General features: G+C 45.6%; 1 protein-coding gene across 3 annotated transcripts in view; it reads left to right on the top strand.

Annotated features, from left to right (window-relative positions):
• ESR1 (estrogen receptor 1) overlaps positions 1-18,194 on the top strand; it is a 270,964-nt gene extending 252,770 nt beyond the window's left edge. For all 3 annotated transcript variants that reach the window (XM_065931108.1, XM_065931106.1, XM_065931107.1), the window contains 2 exons: positions 8,735-8,918; positions 13,624-18,194. In XM_065931108.1, the coding sequence (XP_065787180.1) occupies positions 8,735-8,918; positions 13,624-13,858 (419 nt within the window). In that variant the 3' untranslated portion in view covers positions 13,859-18,194. The remainder of the gene's footprint in view (positions 1-8,734; positions 8,919-13,623) is intronic.
• The last annotated feature ends 2,758 nt before the right edge of the window (positions 18,195-20,952 follow it).

The following is a 20,952-nucleotide window of genomic DNA, read 5'->3' as shown; positions in this document are numbered from 1 at the left end:
CCTATGAAATTTGTTAACTGTGCATAGAGTCTGATAGGATGAGCTCAAGCCCTGACCATGATACTCACCAGAGTGGAGATTCAGGGCAGGGCTGAGGCATCAGGAGTCGGGAGGATTCCCCATGTGGAGTAGGAAGTACTCACAAGCTGTCGTATCTCTTGATGCACCAGCTCAGGAGGCTAGTCTCTACTTTGCCTGTCTCATGCAGACACCTAGGTGTGCTCTGCTGACTGCTGCCGTGTAATATGTTACCCCAAAACTGAATGGCTAAAAAAAGAGAAAAAAGGGTTTGGATTCTATTAATCATGGATTTGGATAGAGCACAGAGGGCATGGACTGTTCCTTCTCCATCATGTCTGGGGCCTCAGGTGAGGGTCATCCACTAAGAGTAACTTGATAGTCATTGGCTAGAGACATCTTAAAGGTCTTTGCTCACATGCTGCCTACTGATGCTGGCTGTCGGCTGGAACGCCAGCCAATAGTCAACTATGATGCTTATCTGTGGCCTTGGCTTCTTCGTGGCCTGTTGCACGGTACCTCTTACAAGGCCGTGAGGGCTCCAGAAGCAAGTGTCCCAGTTGACAGGCAGAAGCTGTGTGCCTTATATGACGAACATATTGTACCTTGGAAGCCAGGCAGTGTCATCTATCCCATTCTATTGATTGTAAGCAAGTCACGGGTCCACCCAGCCTTTAGGGAGGGGCATAACTCACACATCTCCATGACAGGAGTGCCAAGATCACACTGTGGAAACCCATGTTGGATGGGAGATATCGCTGTGGTCATTTTTGGAAAATAAGTCTGCCCCTGTGTGTGTAAAGAACTGCTTCCAGCTCTGCGCTATTGCTCCATTGTCTTTGAAATGGCAAGTGAGAAGAGGTGAGATGCAGGGAAACAAATCCATCCAGACTGCTCTAACCTACATTTTCTGGGGAAAAAAGAAACCCTCAAGACCTTTTGAGACCAGGCCAGCTCACCTGGACTAGGAGTTCCACATGCAACTGGTGAACAAACTCCATTGTGTTAGACAGGCCGCCCATTTTCCATCAAGGTATCTCTTCAAACTGTCTTCTTCTTGATCTCAGAAAGGTAGCAATTGACTGAGGAATAGGAAAATCAGAAACCTGGCTGTTTCTTCATATATTACAGACATAACCAACCAAAAGGAGGCCCCTAAGCAATATAGGGCTTCCCTGATGGCTCTGGTGCTAAAGAATCTGCCTGAAATGCAGGAGATGGGGGTTTGATCCTTGGGTCAGCAATATAGATTCGTAATGGCTCCATCCTAAAAGGTATATAAGACTAGGGGACTATTTATTACAAAAAGTAAAGAGTGATTTTATGTATAGGAGTGAGACACATGGATACCACTAAAATTGGTTTGTTTGTTTGTTTTTTAGCATTTTATTTATTTTGGCTGTGCTAGATCTTCGTTGCTGGGCAGAGGAGCACAGGCTCTCAGCGAGGGCTTCAGTACTTGCGGCACATTGACTCAGCAGTTGTGACTCATGGGCTCTGGAGCGTAGGCTCAACTATTGTGGAGCACAGGTTTAGCTGCCCTGAGGCATGCAGGATCTTCCCAGACCAGGGATTGAACCCATATCCCCTGCAATGGTGAATTCTTAACCACTGGACCAGCAGGGAATTCCTAAAAAAAAAATTTTTTTAAGTACACTTCAGAGATTTCTTTTCAGGTCAATTAAGTCAAGTCATCAGTATCACCATCTGAAATCGTTTAGAGAGTTGTCCTGTGAGTCAGTGTGAAGGCATGGATATACTAAGTAGAATATCTATTAGATTTCACTAAAAATCATGCTAAGTTGATAAATGTCACTGAATCATTCATGGATGAGTTCATAGTCATCTGTGCCAAGGGAGTACTTGTGGGTATTATAGTGATGCCAAAATGAAAGGACTGCTGTGGTCCCTGTTGTGTTATGACAAGAATACTTATCTTCACCGTGATCCCTCTCACTATGAGACCACTTAGAAGATGACTGGAGGAGTGTGTGATCTTACAAAGACTAGAGTAATAGTAAACATTTGCTCAAGGACTGGGAGTAATGAAAAGTTCTTCACCTTTTAGTAAATAATCACACACTGGCAGAAGGATGGATGTTTCCTGCCTCTGAACAAATATTGCTCAAGGCAATACTCTTTTTGTTCAGTTCATGAAATGAGAAGTCAGTTCCTGCATGGTACAGTGCAGTCTCTGAAGCCTTAATAATGTTGGGAGCAGCATCTTTGAATGATAACTAACTAAAAATTCTGACATCCTGGGCTTCCCTCTTGATTCTTTGAACTTATTGGCTTCTATGAATTATGTTAGTATTCAGAATGAATGGTTAGCATGACAGGAGATGTTGAGGTGGTTTTAGAATCTAGATCATGCTTTCTATAGCAAAATGTGGCAATATTGGCATTTGGGAAAAGAAATGATTTGTAAATATGCAACCTAAGTTATAAATCATTTCTCTTCCCAAATGCCAATATTGCCACATTGTATTATAATTTATAACTATGCAACCTAAGGACTGCCTTGTTGGCTCAGTCAGTAAAGAATCTGCCTGCAATGTAGGAGACCCAGGTTCGATCCCCAGGTCAGGAAGATCCACTGGAGAAGGAAATGGCAACCCACTCCAGTATTCTTGCCTGGAGAATTCCATGGATAAAGGAGTCTGGTGGGCTACAGTCCATGGGATCGCAAAGAGTCAGACCTGACTGAGTGACTAACACTTTCACTTTCATGCAACCTAAGGCCTTGGGAATGCAGAAAATGGCAACAAAAGGAGGTGTACCAAGCATCACTCTGACTTTATCTGATTTATACAATTTATTCATTGATACAGTCAGTAAGTCATAAAACACTTCTCATCTTGCCTGAGAGTAGGACAACTATAACAAACAGACTCCAAAATGTATAATGGTGCAAACACATGAAGGTTTGTTTCTTGTTTACATAATATCGCTGGGTGCCTGAATAGGTTGGTGCCAGAGCCTTCTTCCGTGTAGTTGTGCAAGGACTCTGCAGTATTAATTGGGTGACTTCCATGGTCATCCTAAGAGTTATCTCCATTCTAATCAAGCCAGCCAGAAAGGGAAAAGAAGCATAAAGGACCACAACATGATGAGGAAGTTGGAAAGGAAATTCTCAAAGCAGATCAGCATTGGGATAAGACACTTTTCACTGAAGATATAGTCCGTGTTTCTAAAAGCTTACATAGTAGTGGCCATAAAAGAGCAAATCAGGGTAATCGTGTGATTCTTAATCCTGGCTGGGCATCAGACTCATCAGTGGGGAGGCTTTAAGAAGCGGAGATACAAGAGCTCCAACCCCAGCTTTCGGTCAGCAGATTTGGCTGGAACTTCAACTAGTTGGAAAACCCCACAGGAGAGACTGAGAGACAGCCAGCCACGCTTGGGAATGACAAACTCGAGATAAAACTCTTAGAGTTGCCGGGAAGTCCAAATGAAAACCTATCATGCAGCATAGGGGATTCTGCTCACTGCTCTGTGGTGGCTGAAACTGGGAAGGAAATCTGAAAAAAGAAGGGATATATGTATACGTGTATATATATCTGTTTCCCTTTGCTGTAAGGCAGAAGTTAACACAACATTGTACAGCAACTACACTGTAATAAAAATTAATTTAAAACTGTGCTTAAGGAAAAAGCCATTACATATACAATAAAGCTTGAATGCAGGGAAAAAAAAAAACAAAGAATTGCCAGGAACCAACACCAGTCCAATAAAACATGCATATTCCTTTGACTAGCCTAAAATGAAATAAGTAATAGTCTACACATATACATCCTTTTTTAACGAGAATATAATTTCAGGTAATTTCAAAATGGTCATAAAGGAGGAATAATATTTAACTAATTTAAAATAAAATGCTGTATCTTTCAATGCAGATGCCAAGGCTTGACTATAGTACAAAAACCAATAAAGCAATAAAATGCTTACATGTATTTATAATGCATGGGCTTCCCAGGTGGCACCAGTGGTAAAGAACCCACCTGCCAATGCTTGAGACATAAGAGACACAGGTTTGATCCCTGAATCAGGAAGATTGCCTGGAGGAGGGCATGGCAACCCACTCCAGTATTTCTGCCTGGAGAATCCCATGGACAGAGGAGCCTGGTGGGCTACAGTCCATGGGGTCACAAAGAGTCAGACACGACTGAAGCGATTAACACTTTCACTTTGATGCATGCGTGCATGTGTGTGCTCAGTTGTGTAAAGTAATTATCCTCAATTAAAAATTTAGAAAAAGGAAAACTCTGCCACAGAACATACACACACACACACAGAAATTGGAACTCAAAATCTTTGATGGTTAACGCATCTTTAATGATGGATGGTATCCATTTTGGTGAGGTGAATTTCTAACTTTAAATATGAAACCATCTGCCCTTTAAAAAAGAAAAAGAGAAGAAGTCCTTCATTCTTTGGGACTGTCCCACATACTGTAGGACATCCAGCACAACCCTTCTCAGTAAGTGGCTTCAGCCACCACGAGCCGTCCAACACCCCACAGGACCCACAGTGCCGGGAGGAGGAGCAGCCAGCAGACGCGATGCCTAAAACGAATGCAGCACTCCTGAAACTGTCTGCCGTGAAGGCACTTAAGAGCAAACTTTGATTTGTAGAAGGCACGCCCAGCAGCGCACCTAACAGGCTGGTCTGCAGATGAATCCCTGGGTCCTTCATGTGCCAAGTCCCCCCAGAAGTTCCTTTTTTATTCCAGCTGAGCGGCAGCTTCCAGGTCGAGACCGCTTAGAGCTGGGGGTTTAAGGAGTTTTCTTCCCTCTCATCTTTCTTTGAGTCATTCCCTTTGCCTTTCTGGTCAAGCTGCTATGGACACAAGGACTCTCCCAGGATCCACTGTCACATTCGTCTTTCTGGAACAGAGAAGAAAAAAACAAAAACAAAAATGGCCTCACTTGAAGACTTCGTCCTGAAGCATCAGCGTCTTCCTTCCTCGATTCTCCGAGGACAGTTGGATGCGCCCCCCACCCAGTGGAGATCAGTGCCTGGGCACGTGGCCCCGGGTCCTGCTAGTGTTTCCTGTGGATACAGTCACGTGTAGGTCTGCACTGCCGTCTCCATATCTGCATTCCTCCAGCTTCCTGAGGAGAAGACTGCATCATCTGGAAAAGTGATGAAGGGGTAACAAGGGCGTTCCTGTGGGATGGAGCTGAAAGGAGGAAGGAAAGAAGGAAGGAAGAGCATGTCCAAGCAGAGCAAGCAGAGGAAGGAGAGCGCAGAAGCCCGAGGCAGTGAGAGTCAGAGACGGAGAAAGGCTGAGCTCTATTCTCTACCGGGTGTCCATGCACTTCCGCTCCTCCTTCCTTTCTACCACCAGATTTTTCTCCGTAGAGTCTTCCCGAGACTCCTGGTGTTGGCTGCAAGATTCAGAATACGTAGAAGCTCGGATTTGCCAACAGCGCTTCAAGCCTGGATAATGACATACAGATTGTTTTTTCCATCTTGGGGATTTGGAGCAGCCTGGGGAGTTGCAAAAGCCTGCCTTGTAAGACCGTTTCTGAAGGCCCGCACTGTCTGATCACTGGCTCCCAGCTGCTGGGAACAGTGGCACAGCTGTCCAGGGTGGCAGGGACCACCTGGGGTATGGAAATTACCACAAGCCCTGTTTGGCTCTTGCCAGAGCACCTGAAGCCCTCTTGGAATTAGGATTTCTGGATTTCTGTTGTTTCTCTCCACCGGCCCCTTAGGAGCAATAGATAACAGACTGGGACCACTTGTTTTGTTTTTTTTTCTTGCCAGAAAAGCCCCCAAAGAAGACGGCTGCTGTTGTTGATTATTGGCATTCCAGCAGGACCATATATTTATTTCTAAGTATATTTGCACAGCTAGGAAGCATCTGTTGACAAGGATGAGATGATAAACTGCATTGGTGCCAAAACAGGTCTAGAAAAATAAGCTTGTTCTGAGAATGGCAGGTATCCGGAAAGTCAGTAAAGAAAATCAACCCTCCATAGGCAGCTGCTGCTATTAAGACACTAACACTTAAGAGAGGGCTTAGAATCCCTGCCTCCTAATGCAGCGCACGCACACAGTAGGTTCTCAGGGAGAGCAGGCTGGAGGGAGGGCCAGTACAGGAGGGGGAACCCACAGTGGGAGGTGGGCTGCACTTCAGGAGCCTGTGTGCCAGGGCTACGGCCTCCCCTGGCGAGGGGGAGCGAAGCGTGCGGGGTTTCAGCGCGTTCACAGCTCTGTACCGGCCACGCTCACCCCGGGTGCACATGCAGGACGAGCAGGTGCAGAGGCATGGACGCTCCTCCGTCCTGTGGTTTCCTTGAACAAGATGGGATGATTGGTGAGCGAGGCCAGCATCCTGGGTGGTAACAAAAAAAAAAAAGGGAAATTGGTAGAAAGTGCATCATCCAAGTTGGATTCAGCCAGCTCTGTGGCCTGGGCAGGTTCCCAGGGTATTCCAGCCAGACGGCAGGGCTTCTGAGAGACACCAGGCTAGAATGTGTGTGATGACATAAATGCGGGGAGAGGCAGGGCCGTGGGGCCCAGCAGGGGCTGTCCCGGGCCCCCCGCCCCACTGGGGCACACCTCCCCGGCCACCTGTTACCTCCGGGTCCACCCCAAGGCCCCTGGACCTGTGCCCTTTTTTCTAACGGGCACAGCCTTTCTCTATCAGAAGGCCACAAGGAACACAAGCAATCCAGCAATTTCTTTCTTGTCCCACTGCCTGTCCACTGCTTACTTATCCTGAGCGCTGTTTCCTTTGGACAAGAACACCTCCGGGTACCAAAAGCTACATTATTCTGTTCTGCAGCCGGTAAGCCAGGGGCCTGGCTGTTCTGGTTTTGTTGTTGCTGTATTTGTTTTGAATATTAGCCGCTTCCCATTCTGGGCAGTTCCAACCGTGTTTACTATGAGTTCCTCTGTGTGGCCGTTTCCCCCATTTTCATCCTATAGGCTGCAGCGTGAGCAGGAACTCATCACTGCGCCACCGGTCCAGAGTCGGGGATTCGTGAACTGGGGGGGGGCCTTTAACTTGAAAATACCCAGTGAGGATGGGGGGAGGGGAGAAGAAGAGATGTATTTATGGGAGGGCCAGTGGGCTAGTAAGACCGAAAATTATGTTGCTAAATAGATGTATATCCGGAGGTGAATACCGCATCATCTGCTCCCTTCAAGGGGATGTGCTTCGAGGAGGATAAGTTGGCTTCAGCAGTGCCCACTTGATAGAACTGCTCCATCCTGCCTTCCTTTTGCTTTCAACACTTCTCACCTCTTATCACTCAACCTTCCTTGTCTCCTGAACTCCGAACTTAAAGAGTCTGGATTCTTCCAGTTGCAAGTCACAGAAACCCAACTCACACTACCTTAAGCAAACAGGGGATTTATGGATCTGTGTGTTAAAAAGGATATGATGGAAGCATTAAGGCCAAATGAAAGAAGCAGGGACGAGGACCTTATGAGGGGAACCTCTATTTCTCCCCTCCCTCCCCGCCCCCTCCCCCATCCATGAACTATCACCTCCACTGGTTGTTACTTGGCTCCACTCAGCAGGGGGCGCTCCTCCTACTGGGAGGGTGGCACTTAAAAGCCCCATATCCTCATCCTCCAAGCACCTCCACCCTAGAAGAAGGAATTTCCATCCTCAGCTTCCATATTTGTTGTTGTTGTTGTGCTCAGTCGTGTCCAACTCTTGGCAACCCCGTGGACTGTAGCCCACCCGGTTCCTCAGTCCATAGAATTCTCCAGGCAAGAACACTGGAGTGGGTTGCCATGCTGTTTTCCAGGGGACCTTCTCGACTTAGGGATCAAACCTGCATCTCCTACATTGCAGGCAGATTCTTTCCCATCTTAACCACCAGGGAAGCCCAAGGAAGCCGTATACAAGCCCAGAAAAAGCTCTGATTTTCTAGTGTGAGGCTAGTACTATCCAAAAGAATCGAGTGACCTGACTGTCTAATTATAGTCTGAAGTCTACCTGTGGTTGCAAGAGCAGGGTTTACTACCAGAAGAAAGGCAAGGGGGCATAAATCCACACTTGGCGATGAAAAACAGCACTTCCCAGGGTCCTCTCGCCTCTCCTATCATAAACCTTTCAGCTGAGCTTGAAAAGTACGAAAGCCCCAAACCTGACCTGAAACGTAGCAGCAAATTAAGCCCTACCTGCAAATGTTACCTGTCAATCACTTAGCAAACCCCTTTTACTCGTTCACCGAGGGTGTCCCGTGTCTTCTGAGAGTTTCCATTATAAGACAGCACATTGGGGTCATTCGCAACCCTGCTCTGTCTCGTCGTGTTCACTCCACAAGTTAATACAGTTTTTTTTTGCACTTTTGTTTCCTTGTGTGAAATGGAGCGATAATGCTGCCTGCCTGGAGCTGTCATCAGTGTTAACAGGATAGTTAGCATTGGCAAAAGGCCTGTCAGAGGAGAGATGGCTGGTATAACCGCCACGGCCCCAAGGCAAGCCGTGCCTTTCTAGGAAATCTTGCTGACAAACCCTGGGAACTGGCTCACACAGGAGGAGACATGAGTTTCCTAGACACGTGCTCTCAGACATGTATATTCATGAGGAGTTTTGCATAGCTGCCTGGACCAAATAGATCCTGAGCGTCTCAGTGGTTGGGCGGGGAGGGTGGGGACTGCAGAGGGGTACTGGCTCAGCGTCACTCCCCACGCATCCTGGACCTTATCCTCTTTGAGTTTCTCTCTCTCTCTCTCTCTGCACATTCAGGGGTGTACACATTTCTGTCCAGCACTCTGAGGTCTCTGGAAGAGAAGGACCACATCCACCGCGTCCTGGACAAGATCACAGACACCTTGATCCATCTGATGGCCAAAGCGGGCCTGACTCTGCAGCAGCAGCACCGGCGCCTGGCCCAACTCCTCCTTCTCCTGTCTCATTTCAGGCACATGAGGTGAGGCCTCCCTGGGTTTCTCTCGCAGCAAAGACATAAAGGAATCCAGCCCCCAATGCTGTGTGGCAGCGGGCCCAGGAAGGGCTGTACAGATAACACACGTGGGACAGTTCTGGGCCCACGTTGAGCCTGAACACCGTGGGGGGATGCTGGAGGGAGGCCCTGGATCTGTCTGGGGTATGGGCGGGTGTCAGAGAAGGCTTCACAGAGGAAGCGATAACTCAGGCCCAGTTTGGAACCTATGCAGCATCTTACGTGGCGGGGAGAGTGTGCGGCATGCAGGTCAGGGGAGGGGGGCATCCTCTTTGGTTGTTCACTTTGTCCCAGCCAGTCACGGGCAGTCTGTGGGCACACTCGTCCTCAGAAGGCACTAGGCACATCTGTTACAGCTCCCGTGTCACACTATTCTTACTTCCGGGTGTAAATTCTAAATGAGACACTCTGGGTCCAAACCCCCCATGGATGATCAACCTCAACTCTTCTAGCCCTCTCAATCCATTCTTGTCGCCCCCTTTGCCATGACCCAAGTCCGAGCCCCTATCATTTCCTCCTCGATGTCTGCCCCAGCTGCCTAACCTATCTCTCCATGTTTAATTTCAGATCCATTAACAGCCTTTCTGATCCACTCTCCACAGTAGAGCCAGTGTGATCATTCTGATACCAAATCTGATCGCACTGTTTTCCCACTTAAAGCCTTGAAATGGCTTCCCGTTGCTTTTAGATGAAAATATAAATCCATTTACTTTGCTTCTGTTACTTCTTATTTTCTGCTGCGGCTGCTACTCTTGAGTCATTAAGTCGTCTCTGACTCTCTGCAACCCCATGAACTGTAGCCCACCGCCTCCTCTGTCCATGGGATTTCCCAGGCAAGAATATTGGAGTGGGTTGCCATTTCCTTCCCCGGGGAATCTTCCTGGCCCAGGGATGAAACCTAAGACTCCTTCTTGGCAGGCAGATTCTTTACCCCTGAGCCACCTAGGAAGCCCCTCTTATGCCGCAGCCTTACTTAACTTGTAGGACTTCCTGGTAGTCTAGGCTCTGGCTGATCAGCTGTTCTCTGAGTCAGAGGGGAAGTGCTGCAGGCTGTTTGCACGGCTGTTTTACTTCCTCTGGACTCACGCATCTGAAGGTCAGGTGATGGAAGCTGGGCACAGCTGGAGGCCCTGAAGGTCAGCTGGGTGACTAACCTGAGTGCCTTTTGTCCTCCTTGTACCATCAGGAGAGCTGGGACATGTTCTTCTCATATTGATGGCAGAGGCACCAGAGGGAGAGTCAGTTTGGCGAAGTGCATTTTAATCTTTTAGTTCAGTCTGTGTCCACGAACATCCCATTGGGTGAGCAAGTCATAGAATAACACCCAAAGTCAAGGATCATGAACACAGGGCACAGAGAGTGAATCTTCTTGGACAGTAAGCTAGGCTGTCATAGCTTAAATATGACTCCTTGCAGGAAGCATCTCCTGACCCTTAACACATAGATGGGATTGATACCCTGTTCTTCCAGATTGTTATTGCCCATTTTATTATCTTTCAGCACCATTAGACTACAAATGTAAACTCTGTGAGGCAGTTCTCACAAGCCGTTTTGCTTACTCTGAGGACCCAGTACCCTGAAGCATGGGGCTTGGCACGGAGTAACTATTCAATAAATATTTTCTACAGGAGATAAGGAAGGTTGATAGCAGAGAAAATAGAGCCTTTCTGCGCCAGAAGGTGAAAGTGGCTTTGTTTCGATCCTAAATGCCTGGCCAGATACTCTGGTTTCTCTTCAGATCGTACAAATCTTTCGCCTTTTACTAAATGCCTGGCCAGGGACTTAGTGGGTACTGTTCCCATGAGCAGAACTTATCCTTCAGGGAACAGATGAAGAAAGTATTAGATTCTTTACTCCAGAAAGATCACAACAATAAAGTGATGATACACCTGCATGATGAAGTCCCTGTGACCTTGGGCTTACATCCGGTCTCCAGGAATGTAATAGAGATTTTGTTTCTCAGTGGCTCTGAGGGAAGGGCCAAGGTGTTGGGAAAGAGATTAATTTTTTTAGGGGGTCTTCAAACCTTGAAAAACTGTGAGTCAAGTGGCAAGAAGTTCATCCCATCAGAGTCCCAGGCGCCTCCTCTTCTGGAGCTAACTCCACAAATTGTTCACTTCTTGAGAAAATAAGTGTATCTTTCTTTCATTGTCATCATCTCAGTGCCATGTAGGAAGTCTTACATGCGGTATATGAGCATAACTTTATTACTGAGTGAAGGAGTTGTCACTCATGAAGGAATAGACACATTACCTGAGGTTTTCCCCATGAATTTGAAATTCACAAATGATGGCTCTCACTTGTCAAAGTGACTGCAGTCTGTGTTCCCAGGAGTCCCCGAGAATCTGGCCAGGTTAAGTAGGTTACTGCATATGGAGTATATGTTTTCAGTCCTTTCCCGTCCATTTCTTTTGATGAATATTACACAGAGGGAAGAGGGGGATGGGTCAGAATAACGTAAGACTCTACCAAATTTCCTGACTGAGAGAGTAGCCTTCCTCTTGAAGAAAATATATTAGCTTTACTCTGAGCTAGGAATTTGATGGAGAAACCATGTATCACAGATGAAGGATTTTTTTGTTGGTGGTGGTAGTGGTTGGAATTGCTGAATTTTCAGATCCATTAACTGCTTGTCAGCATTAGGAAGCCTCATTAGTTAATACCAAAGTATATTTGCGCTGAATATACAAGCTTTGCTAGTTTTACTGGCAAAAAGTGGCCAAGGGCAATGGCAGTGGGAGTTTCTGTTTGAATTGTGTGAAGGGCTGAAGAGAAGTTGCTATTCTGTTGCAAGCTTTGAGCTGGCTTGCAGACTCTCTCTCTCTCTCTCACACACACACACACACACACACATACACATACACCCCAACACCGACAACAATATTGTGGTACCTCATTACAGCCAATCTAAATTACAGAACTCTGTTGTGTTAAGCTTGGCCCTGACCATATGTTGTCATTCAGAGCATTTAACACCAGATTTCATCTCACAGTAAATGTGATTCATCAGGTTGCAAGAGGAGGATGGTGTCAAAGCCAGGGGCATTTAACTTTAACAGCATTTTAAATTAAAACAAACAAACCAAGAAAAAAAAAACCCCACAAAATCCCACTTACAAATGTAATTTTGGTGGCTGTTATATGGCCCGAATTGCTCTGAAGCCCGATTGTTTTCATGGCATGTCTCCAACAAGGGTTGACTTTTCCTTGACTGAAAATGCAAGTAATTTTTAGGAGGCTCTTGGTCTGCCTACTCATGATGCATGATTCTTTTAAAAAGAAATTTCAAGCTGGATAATAGTGTTTGGGTTTTTTTTTTTTTTTTTCCTTTTTGTCTCCTGCTGGTGGTGTGGTGGAGGAGACAGGCAGAAGTGTGGCTGGTGGAGAAGTACAGTAGGGGAGAGTGGTCAAAAGGAGAAATGCTATTTGCCTGCATCTCCTTGTCTATCCCATATTTTCTGAGGATTTACCATGTCTTGCCACCTTGCTTGGCCTAACAGGGTGGACAAATTGCTACCTCTTGTGGAATTTGCACTGTGTGTGTTGGGTCTGTGTGTGTATGTGCTTGCGCTTAGGGAGCAAGAATGAAAATACAGGGACTTCCCTGGTGGTCCAGTGGTTAAGAATCTGCCTTGCAGTGCAGGGGACAAGGGTTCGAATCCTGGTCGGGGAGCTAAGATCCCGCATGCCGCAGAGCTACTGAGCCTGCGTGCCCCAATTAAAGAGTCTGCACACCACAACCAAAGATCCTGCATGCCGCAACTAAGACCCAAGGCAGACAAGTAAAGGCTTTTTATAAAGAATGAAAATACATATAATCATAGATACATACATAGAAGGATTTCAGGTTGACATGCATGCTGGAAGGAAAACGTATATTGAAAGACAGGTGACACCCGGAGATCTGGGAGAAGTGCCTCCAGGTGGGGGCGGGGAAGAGCCAGTGCAAGTTCCCCGAATCTAGGCATAAAGAACTTGGTATCTTTAAGGGGCAGCATGAAAACTCAGCTGGTTCAAGGTATGGGTTAGGGAGGAAGGAGAAAGTCTGAGAAGTGGGTGGAAGGCATGTCAGTCGGGCCTTGTACAGCACAGACAGAAATTTAGATTTTATTCTGAGTTAAATGCGAAGCAGCTGGACATTCATGAGCAAGGGAGCTTCTTGAACTGTTTTGCGTATTTGAAAAGTTCCTTCCTGGACCTCCTTGGCGGTCTTAGTGTTTAAGACTCCATGGTTCCAATGCAGGGGGCCTGGGTTTAATCTCTGGTCGGGGTACTAAGATCCCACATGCCAAGCGATGTGCCCCCACCCCGCCCCCATAAGAAAACCTCTTTCCTACTTGGTGGCTGGCAACCCACTCCAGTATTCTTGCCTGAGAAATCCTATGGACAGGGGAGCCTGGCAAGCTACAATCCATGGGGTTGCAAAGAGTCAGACACGACTTAGCGACTAAACGACAAGCGACTAAACACAACTGTTCTCTTTTTAGATGTAGCAGTGATAGAGGAGGAGAGAAAGTCTCCTGTATAGTAAACCCCAAACTAGCTCTTGAAGCAGGAAGAAAGGTTGGCATATCAGTGTCCTGGGGCTTTTCTTAGTTGCCCTTCCTCAGCGTTTCAGCCGTCCTGCGTCTGAGGCTGGTCTGAGCAGTCCTCTCTGTCTCCCCTCCTGCAGCAACAAAGGCATGGAGCATCTATACAACATGAAGTGCAAGAACGTGGTGCCTCTCTACGACCTGCTGCTGGAGATGCTGGATGCTCACCGCCTGCACGCCCCAACCAACTTAGGGAGCGCACCCCCAGAGGACGTGAATCAGAGCCAGCTGGCCACCACTGGCTGCACTTCATCGCATTCCTTGCAAACATATTACATCACCGGGGAGGCAGAGAATTTCCCCAGCACAGTCTGAGAGCTCCCCGGCTCCCCCCCCCCCAAGGTTCTGAGAATCCCTGTTGCACTTTACCCACATCATGCATCACTCTAGCCGAATTCTGCCCCTGCACACGCTCTTGGCATGCACCCACCACTGGCTTTCTGACATGGATGGCCATTCATTCGTTCGCTCAGTTCTACGTGGCACACCTTGTTTTGGGAACAGCCAAAGGGATTCCAGGGCTCATTTCTTTGTAACCGTTCTCTCTCTCTCTCTCTGCCTTTGCTACCTTATTCAGCATGAGGATTCACCTAGCGCTTCATGACTGAGCTCGGTCTCCGAGCTGGGTTCAGATGACTATGCACTTTAGCTACTTGTGACCCAGGCCTGGAGAGTGGACATTTCACCTCCGTGAATGTGAAGCACTTTTTAATGGATCTGAGCATCAGTCACAGGAACGAACTGAAAGTGACTCCTTTAATTGCTGACTTGGAGAAAGCGAAGCCCAGGGTTCATTATAATGTCCTCTTGTATTCCTATAGGTCCATATCATTTTATTAAGGCTTTTGCTCTGTTGCATGGCTGTAGCAGAATATTCAGTGATTGTCCACCCACTTCCCCTATAGGAATACAAGATGCACACAGGGAAGGAAGGCCCCTGATTGTCAAGACTTTGTCAGCTTAGTACACTGCACCTTCAAATTTGCAAGATGCTTTACCATTGAGAGCACTAAATACATATAGGTCATGAGTTCCAATTAATTCTTGCTTCCCATGGATCCATGGAAAGCAGCAACGTTGATCCCAGTTAAGTAACCTCCACATCCACCAGTTTAGATAGATACTTGTCTTTTGTTTTCATTTTCATTTTATAAAAGAAAGCCTCCACTCCCGCGGCTCCCCCCCACCCCCCAGGACTTGCAGTAAATGGGCTTCAGGACCTGTTCCAGTGTGATCTCACTTCTACCAGCAGAGGGCGCTCTACATGGCTCTTCCCGCTGTGTCACTTACAAGGTGAATTCCTAGTGCCTAGGGCAATAGTCTTGCCTGGAAAATTCCATGGACTGAGGAGCCTGGTAGGCTATAGTCCATGGGGTCGCAAAGAGTCGGACACGACTGAGCGGCTTCACAGGCACAGACAGGCTGCGACCAAGGGCAAAGGAGCAGGCATGCTGGTGACACTTTAACCCCGGGGCACTGGTCTTAATAGTAAACGTGCATGATTCTTGGAGGGGCTAGAGACCAAAGAGGTAAACAGGGCAGAACCTGGATAAAACTGTGAGGCCCAGGGTGGCCCCGTCACAGGCTGCAGCCGCTTAGGAGTGCTGCAGGGCTGACCCGACAGTGCAGTACGGGGCTGCCCTGGGGTCCGTGGAGGGCAGTCCTCCTCCGCCTCCTCTTCCCGGGCTGTCCTCCTCCGCCTCCTCTTCCCTTCTGTGCTCCCAGTGACCCTGGTTGGAGGCAAGTGCTCCGTGGGCGAGGAGGGCCAGGATTGGAGCTTTCTGAACTCAGGCTGCCGGGGGCCTGGTTGTTTAGAGCTCATGCAAAAAATCAGGGTTTAGCCTCGAGGGGAAAAAACAAAACGAAACTTCTCCAGACTCTGTTTCATTAAACTTCCTAAACCAAGAGAGAAAGACTAGAATTGGGCCATAGGAATCCATTGGACCTATAGGCTAAACAAGAAAAGCTCACTCCAATTACAGGGCAGGCTTCCCTGGGTCTTTGCTTCTCTAAGGCAGTTATGAATTAGTTCCCCTTCTCAGCTATAAAGAAAGTTTGGTTTCCTCTGGTGACCGCATTGTCTGTAATTCGAACCCTGTTGATAGGCAATGTGTTAGTCAACAAACCCAGCCAAGCTTCTAGGGCTTCTCTTGGGGTGCCTGTTTCAAAAGTAGATTTCACTCATCTGATTACCCAGTAAGTGATCACCAAAGGGCCGGGAACCTGGGAAGGCCAAAAAAAAAAAAAAAAAAAGTTTTTTCACAAGTGCATCTAAATTTGGGGGCGATTTTATGTATCTGCAGTAAGAATGTTTAGAACATAATTCTTTTGTTGTTTTTGTTTAAGAAGCACCTTATATAGTATAATATATATTTTTTTGAAATTGCAGTGCTTGTTTATCAGACAGCTGAATGTAGTGATTCTGTTTTGGATTTAATTTGACTGGGTTAACATTCAAAGCCAACGAAAAATATGTTTACTTTTTTTGTATTACTACCTTGTCATGTAGTCATTGATACCTAAGGCCTGGTGATTATTCATTTAAATGATGATCACATTTTCATATCAACTTTTATATCCACAGTAGACGAAATAGCACTAATCCAGATGCCTATTGTTGGATATTGAATGATAGACAATCATATGTAGCAGAGATTATGCCTGAAAAGGAAAATTATTCAGGGCAGCTAATTTTGCTTTACCAAAATATAAGTAGTAATATTTTTGGACAGTAGCTAATGGGTCAGTGGGTTCTTTTTAATGTTTATACTTAGATTTTCTTTTAAAAAAATAAAAACAAACAAAAAAAATTCTAGGATTCTAGATGATGTAATACCAGCTAAATCCAAACAATAATCCAGCGGAGGGTTTTACATTATTCACATAAGATGTTTGTATTCATGTAAAGACACTATTACATTTGAAATGGGCAGAGAACACCAGATGGTTGGTATGTTAGCCCAGGAGTTTCAAGTAATTTTAGAAATCTCTTATTCTATATGAAGTGCCACTAATGGAGAGCTGATACTTTGCAGCTGATGTTACTCGGATGTAGGGAATATGCTGTATTTTTTCCCCCCTACTCTGATACAGTTTAAAGTTTGAAAGACATGGTCAATCAAAGTGGGAGTGGATGGGTTAGAATAGAGTGGGGAAATGGGTTTGGGCATTTTAAGAATGCAAAATATCGTAATAAGAGTCTTGAAAGCATTTTGAGGCAGATCAGCACTGGCGCTTGGGGCATGCACCAGGGTTCAGCATCTCACTTGTGTCCTGTTAGCCATGAATAACTAGCTGTATATGACAGCCGATCCGATGATGGCAGCTTGAGTTCTGGGGCAGAAGTAGAGGCATGTGCAGTACAGTCCAAGAAATAGCTAGTGGTCTGCGTTTATTTTAGCCATTGCCTAGCTCCAGGCTTGAGGTAATGATTCCATAATGCTGTCACGCAACAATCAGAGAGGCTAGTTCATCCAAAGAGAAGACCCTACGGAGGTTGCAAAACCCAGCCCCTGAGGAAGTGTAGTCACTGATTCAATTTCCCTACTAACCTTGCAACTATGTTTAACAATGCCATAGCCCATGCCTTTTGAGGACTGAACAAATAAGGGACTAACTGATAATCCAACTTCTGATCCCATTAAGATGTTCTTGCATTAAAATCTTTATACACTGAAATGGCTGTTGGTTTAGGCCATTGGTTTAGACTACCCCTACATGAAACCTATCCCAAATCCCTTCCTAGTTACACTTCCCACCTCTGAGATGGACTGTGGGTACTGGGAGTGATCACTAGGACCATAGCTAATGTCTGATATTCACAGGCAGATTTGCTTCCAGAAACTAGTTATTAGAAACACACGTAGAGTCATAACATAGCTTCTGAGACAACCGTGATTTTCCTGGGTGAACTCCCTGAAAACAACTGTCAACTGGAGCAAGTGACTTTAAGTGCCGTCCCACACATCCACCTTTTCATTAGCGTTATTTCTCTGTTTCTAACTGCAGTTCCTTTCCATTTGGATTAAAGTGAATGTGGCCTCCTTTTAAGTCACTGAAAATTGTTTTCTAAGTAACTGCTGCCTCTATTATGGCACTTCAAGTTTGCACTGTCTTTCAGAGATTCAAGAAAAATTTCTATTCTTTTTTTTTTTTTTGCATCCAAATGTGCCTGAACTTTTAAAATGTGTAAATGCTGCCATGTTTCAAACCCACCTTCAGTGTGTTTTTACAGAGCTGTGTACCCTGGAAACCACATACAACCCCATGAACAGGTGCCTGCGGCACGGGACCCCTTTGCATTCACAGAGAGGTCATTGGTCATAGAGACTTGAATTAATAAGTGACATTATGCCAGTTTATGTTCTCTCACAGTTTATAAACAGCGCTTTTTGTGCACTACATATTCTTCAGTGTAGAGCTCTTGTTTTTATGGGGAAAAGCTCAAATGCCAAATTGTGTTTGATGGATTACTATGCCAATGCATACTATTATTGATGTGATTCTGTTTTGTTGCAGCTTTGCTTTGTTTAATGAAACACACTTGTAAACCTCTTTTGCACCTTAAAAAAAAAAGAATCCAGTGGGATGCTGAAGCACCTTAAACAATTTTCTCTACCTATTTGATGTTCAAATAAAGAATTAAATGAAAGCCTTTTGTTTCTTTGTTTTTGTGTGAGCCCCCTTCTTGCTGGTTTGCGCTGGCTGCCCAAGATCAGAGTGGTGGCATGCATCTTCAGAGTGCAGTGAATTCAGGTGGACAGTGATGCCAGGCTCCCCTCCAACCCCCACTGACCTCCCGCCCCAGGCAAGATCAGAGTGGTGGCATGCATCTTCAGAGTGCAGTGAATTCAGGTGGACAGTGATGCCAGGCTCCCCTCCAACCCCCACTGACCTCCCGCCCCAGGCACAGAAGGGACCCTGTGGTCCTTGGAGTCCAGCAGACCTGGCCGCACTTCTTGGCTCCGGCCCATGCAAGTTTTATGACCATTGGTCATGAATTTTCAGAGCCTCTGCTTCCTCATCAGCAAGGTGATAACAGTAACACCTAATTCACAGACAATTGTGAAGATTATATGAGATGCTCATGATAATATGTTGGCACATGTACACCCATAGCTGATTCATGTCAATGTATGGCAAAACCCACTACAATATTGTAAAGTAATTAGCCTCCAATTAAAATAAATTAATTTTTAAAACTAGTAGTTATTTTCTAATGCCTAATCCCAACCCCTTCCTTGTGGGGAAGTAGAAAGCTTCAGAGTAGTTATGAGGGGGTTCCCAAGTGGCACTAGTGGTAAAGAACTTGCCTGCCACAGGTTCGATCCCTGGGTGGGGAAGATCCCCTGGAGGAGGAGATGGCAACCTGTTCCAGTATTCTAGCCTGGAGAATCCCATGGACAGAGGAGCCTGGTGGGCTACAATCCATGGGGCTACAGAGTTGGACGTGACTGAGCACTGCGTGAATGCATCTGAAACTTACATAATTGTTCAGAAACCTCGCCCCCATCATGCACCCAAAGCAGAAAGCACTGGTTCACCCCAACCCCATCCCACCTCTGATTTCCATTTCTATTTCTGTGATTTAACTGGTGAACTGGGGAGAGGGGGATAATGGGACTGAGAGGCAACATAATATGCACACGGGGTCTGCAGCTGGATTAGTCCATTTGAAACCTTGTTCAACTATTTATGATGCGAACTTGGGCAAGGTAATTTCCCCGTGCCTCGGCTTCTTCACCTGTAAAGATGGGCAATAGTACCACTTGCCTGGAAGTGTTGTTGAGACTACATGGGTTAATTCACGAAGAACACTGGAGGATGGCAGCTGGCATTGCTTCTTCCCCCTTTCCCAAATCTCCAACTGCATGTCTGCACTCACTTCTTTATTAGAATGAGTTTAATTTTTCACCTTGTTTGTCATTTGGATTCCAAAAAGCTTATTTTGTGTTCTTGTTCTGTCATCCCTGGGCAAGTTCTTCAATCCTGACTTTCATTGGTTTCCTTATATTTAAAATATAAATAACCATACGCATTCTACAGGGCTATTCATTTCCATTCACTCAGTGGTGTCCAACTCTTCTCTGAGATCCCATGGATTGCAGCATGCCAGGCTTCTCTGTCCAACACCAACTCCCAGAGCTTGATCAAACTCATGTCCATCAAGTTGGTGATGCCGTCCAACCATCTCATCTTCTGTCATCCCCTTCCCCTCCTGCCTTCAATCTTTCCCAGCATCAAGGTTTTTCTAATGAGTCAGTTCTTTGCATCAGGTGGCCCAAGTATTGGAGCTTCAGCTTCAGCATCAGTCCTTGCAGTGAATCTTCAGGATAGGGCTATTAGAAGATGAAAAGAGATAAATGTCTCAAGTGTTGGTATAGGACCGGCCCATAGTAAGTTCTCAATACATGTTAGGCATAATTATGTAACTGTTATTATGCTCTATGAGCATTTACATTTAATGGGATCATTGATAGGTTTAGATTTACATTTACCACTTTGCTATTGTTTTGAATATGTCTCCTGTCTTTTTCATTCCTCTATTCCTCCTTACTGGCCCTTCCTTTGTTTTGGTGAAATAAATATCTTTATGGTATCATTTATATTTATCTGTTGATTTTTTTTTTTACTATTCTAAAGTTATTTTCTTAGTGGTTGCTTTTACAGCATGCATCGTAACTTTTCACAATCTATTTTAGATTAATACTAACTTAAATTTGATAAAATAAAAATCTTTACTCCACCATACTGTAGCTCCATTCTCTCCCTTCTTCATATTATTATTGTCATATGTATCTAGATGTTATAAAGCCAGTAATGTTATATTTATTGGCTTGTACAACTTTATATCTTTTAAAGAAGCTAAGACAAAAATGAGAAAATATATGTATTTATAGACTTTCTAATATTAATCCAAGGGCTTCCTGTGTAGCTCAGTTGGTAAAGCATCTGTCTGCAGTGTGGGAGACTCGGGTTCAATTCCTGGGTCGGGAAGTTCCCCTGGAGAAGGAAATAGCAACCCACTCCAGTGTTCTTGCCTGGAGAATCCCGTGGATAAAGGAGCCTGGCAGGCTACAGTTCATGGAATTGCAAGAGTCAGACGTGACTTAGCATTTTTTAAAATATTAATCCACATATTCACCATTTTAAGCCCTCTTCATTTCTTCCTATGGATTTGAGTCACATGTCTGGTATCATTTTTTCTCAGCCTGAAGGAATTCTTAAGAGTATTTCTTCTAGAGCAAGTCTACTAGTAATGAATTGTCTGTTGGTCTGGTAATGTATTTATTTCACCTTCATATTTGAAAGATGATTTTTCTGGATGTAGAATCCCTAGTCATCAGTTTTGTTTTCAGTGTCTTGACTATATCATTACAGTGCCTTCTGGCCCCCATTGTTAACTGTAT

This window comes from Muntiacus reevesi, chromosome 3 (assembly GCF_963930625.1).
Source record: "Muntiacus reevesi chromosome 3, mMunRee1.1, whole genome shotgun sequence".
NCBI lineage: Eukaryota > Metazoa > Chordata > Mammalia > Artiodactyla > Cervidae > Muntiacus > Muntiacus reevesi.
This window is presented reverse-complemented; position numbering and strand designations above follow the sequence as displayed.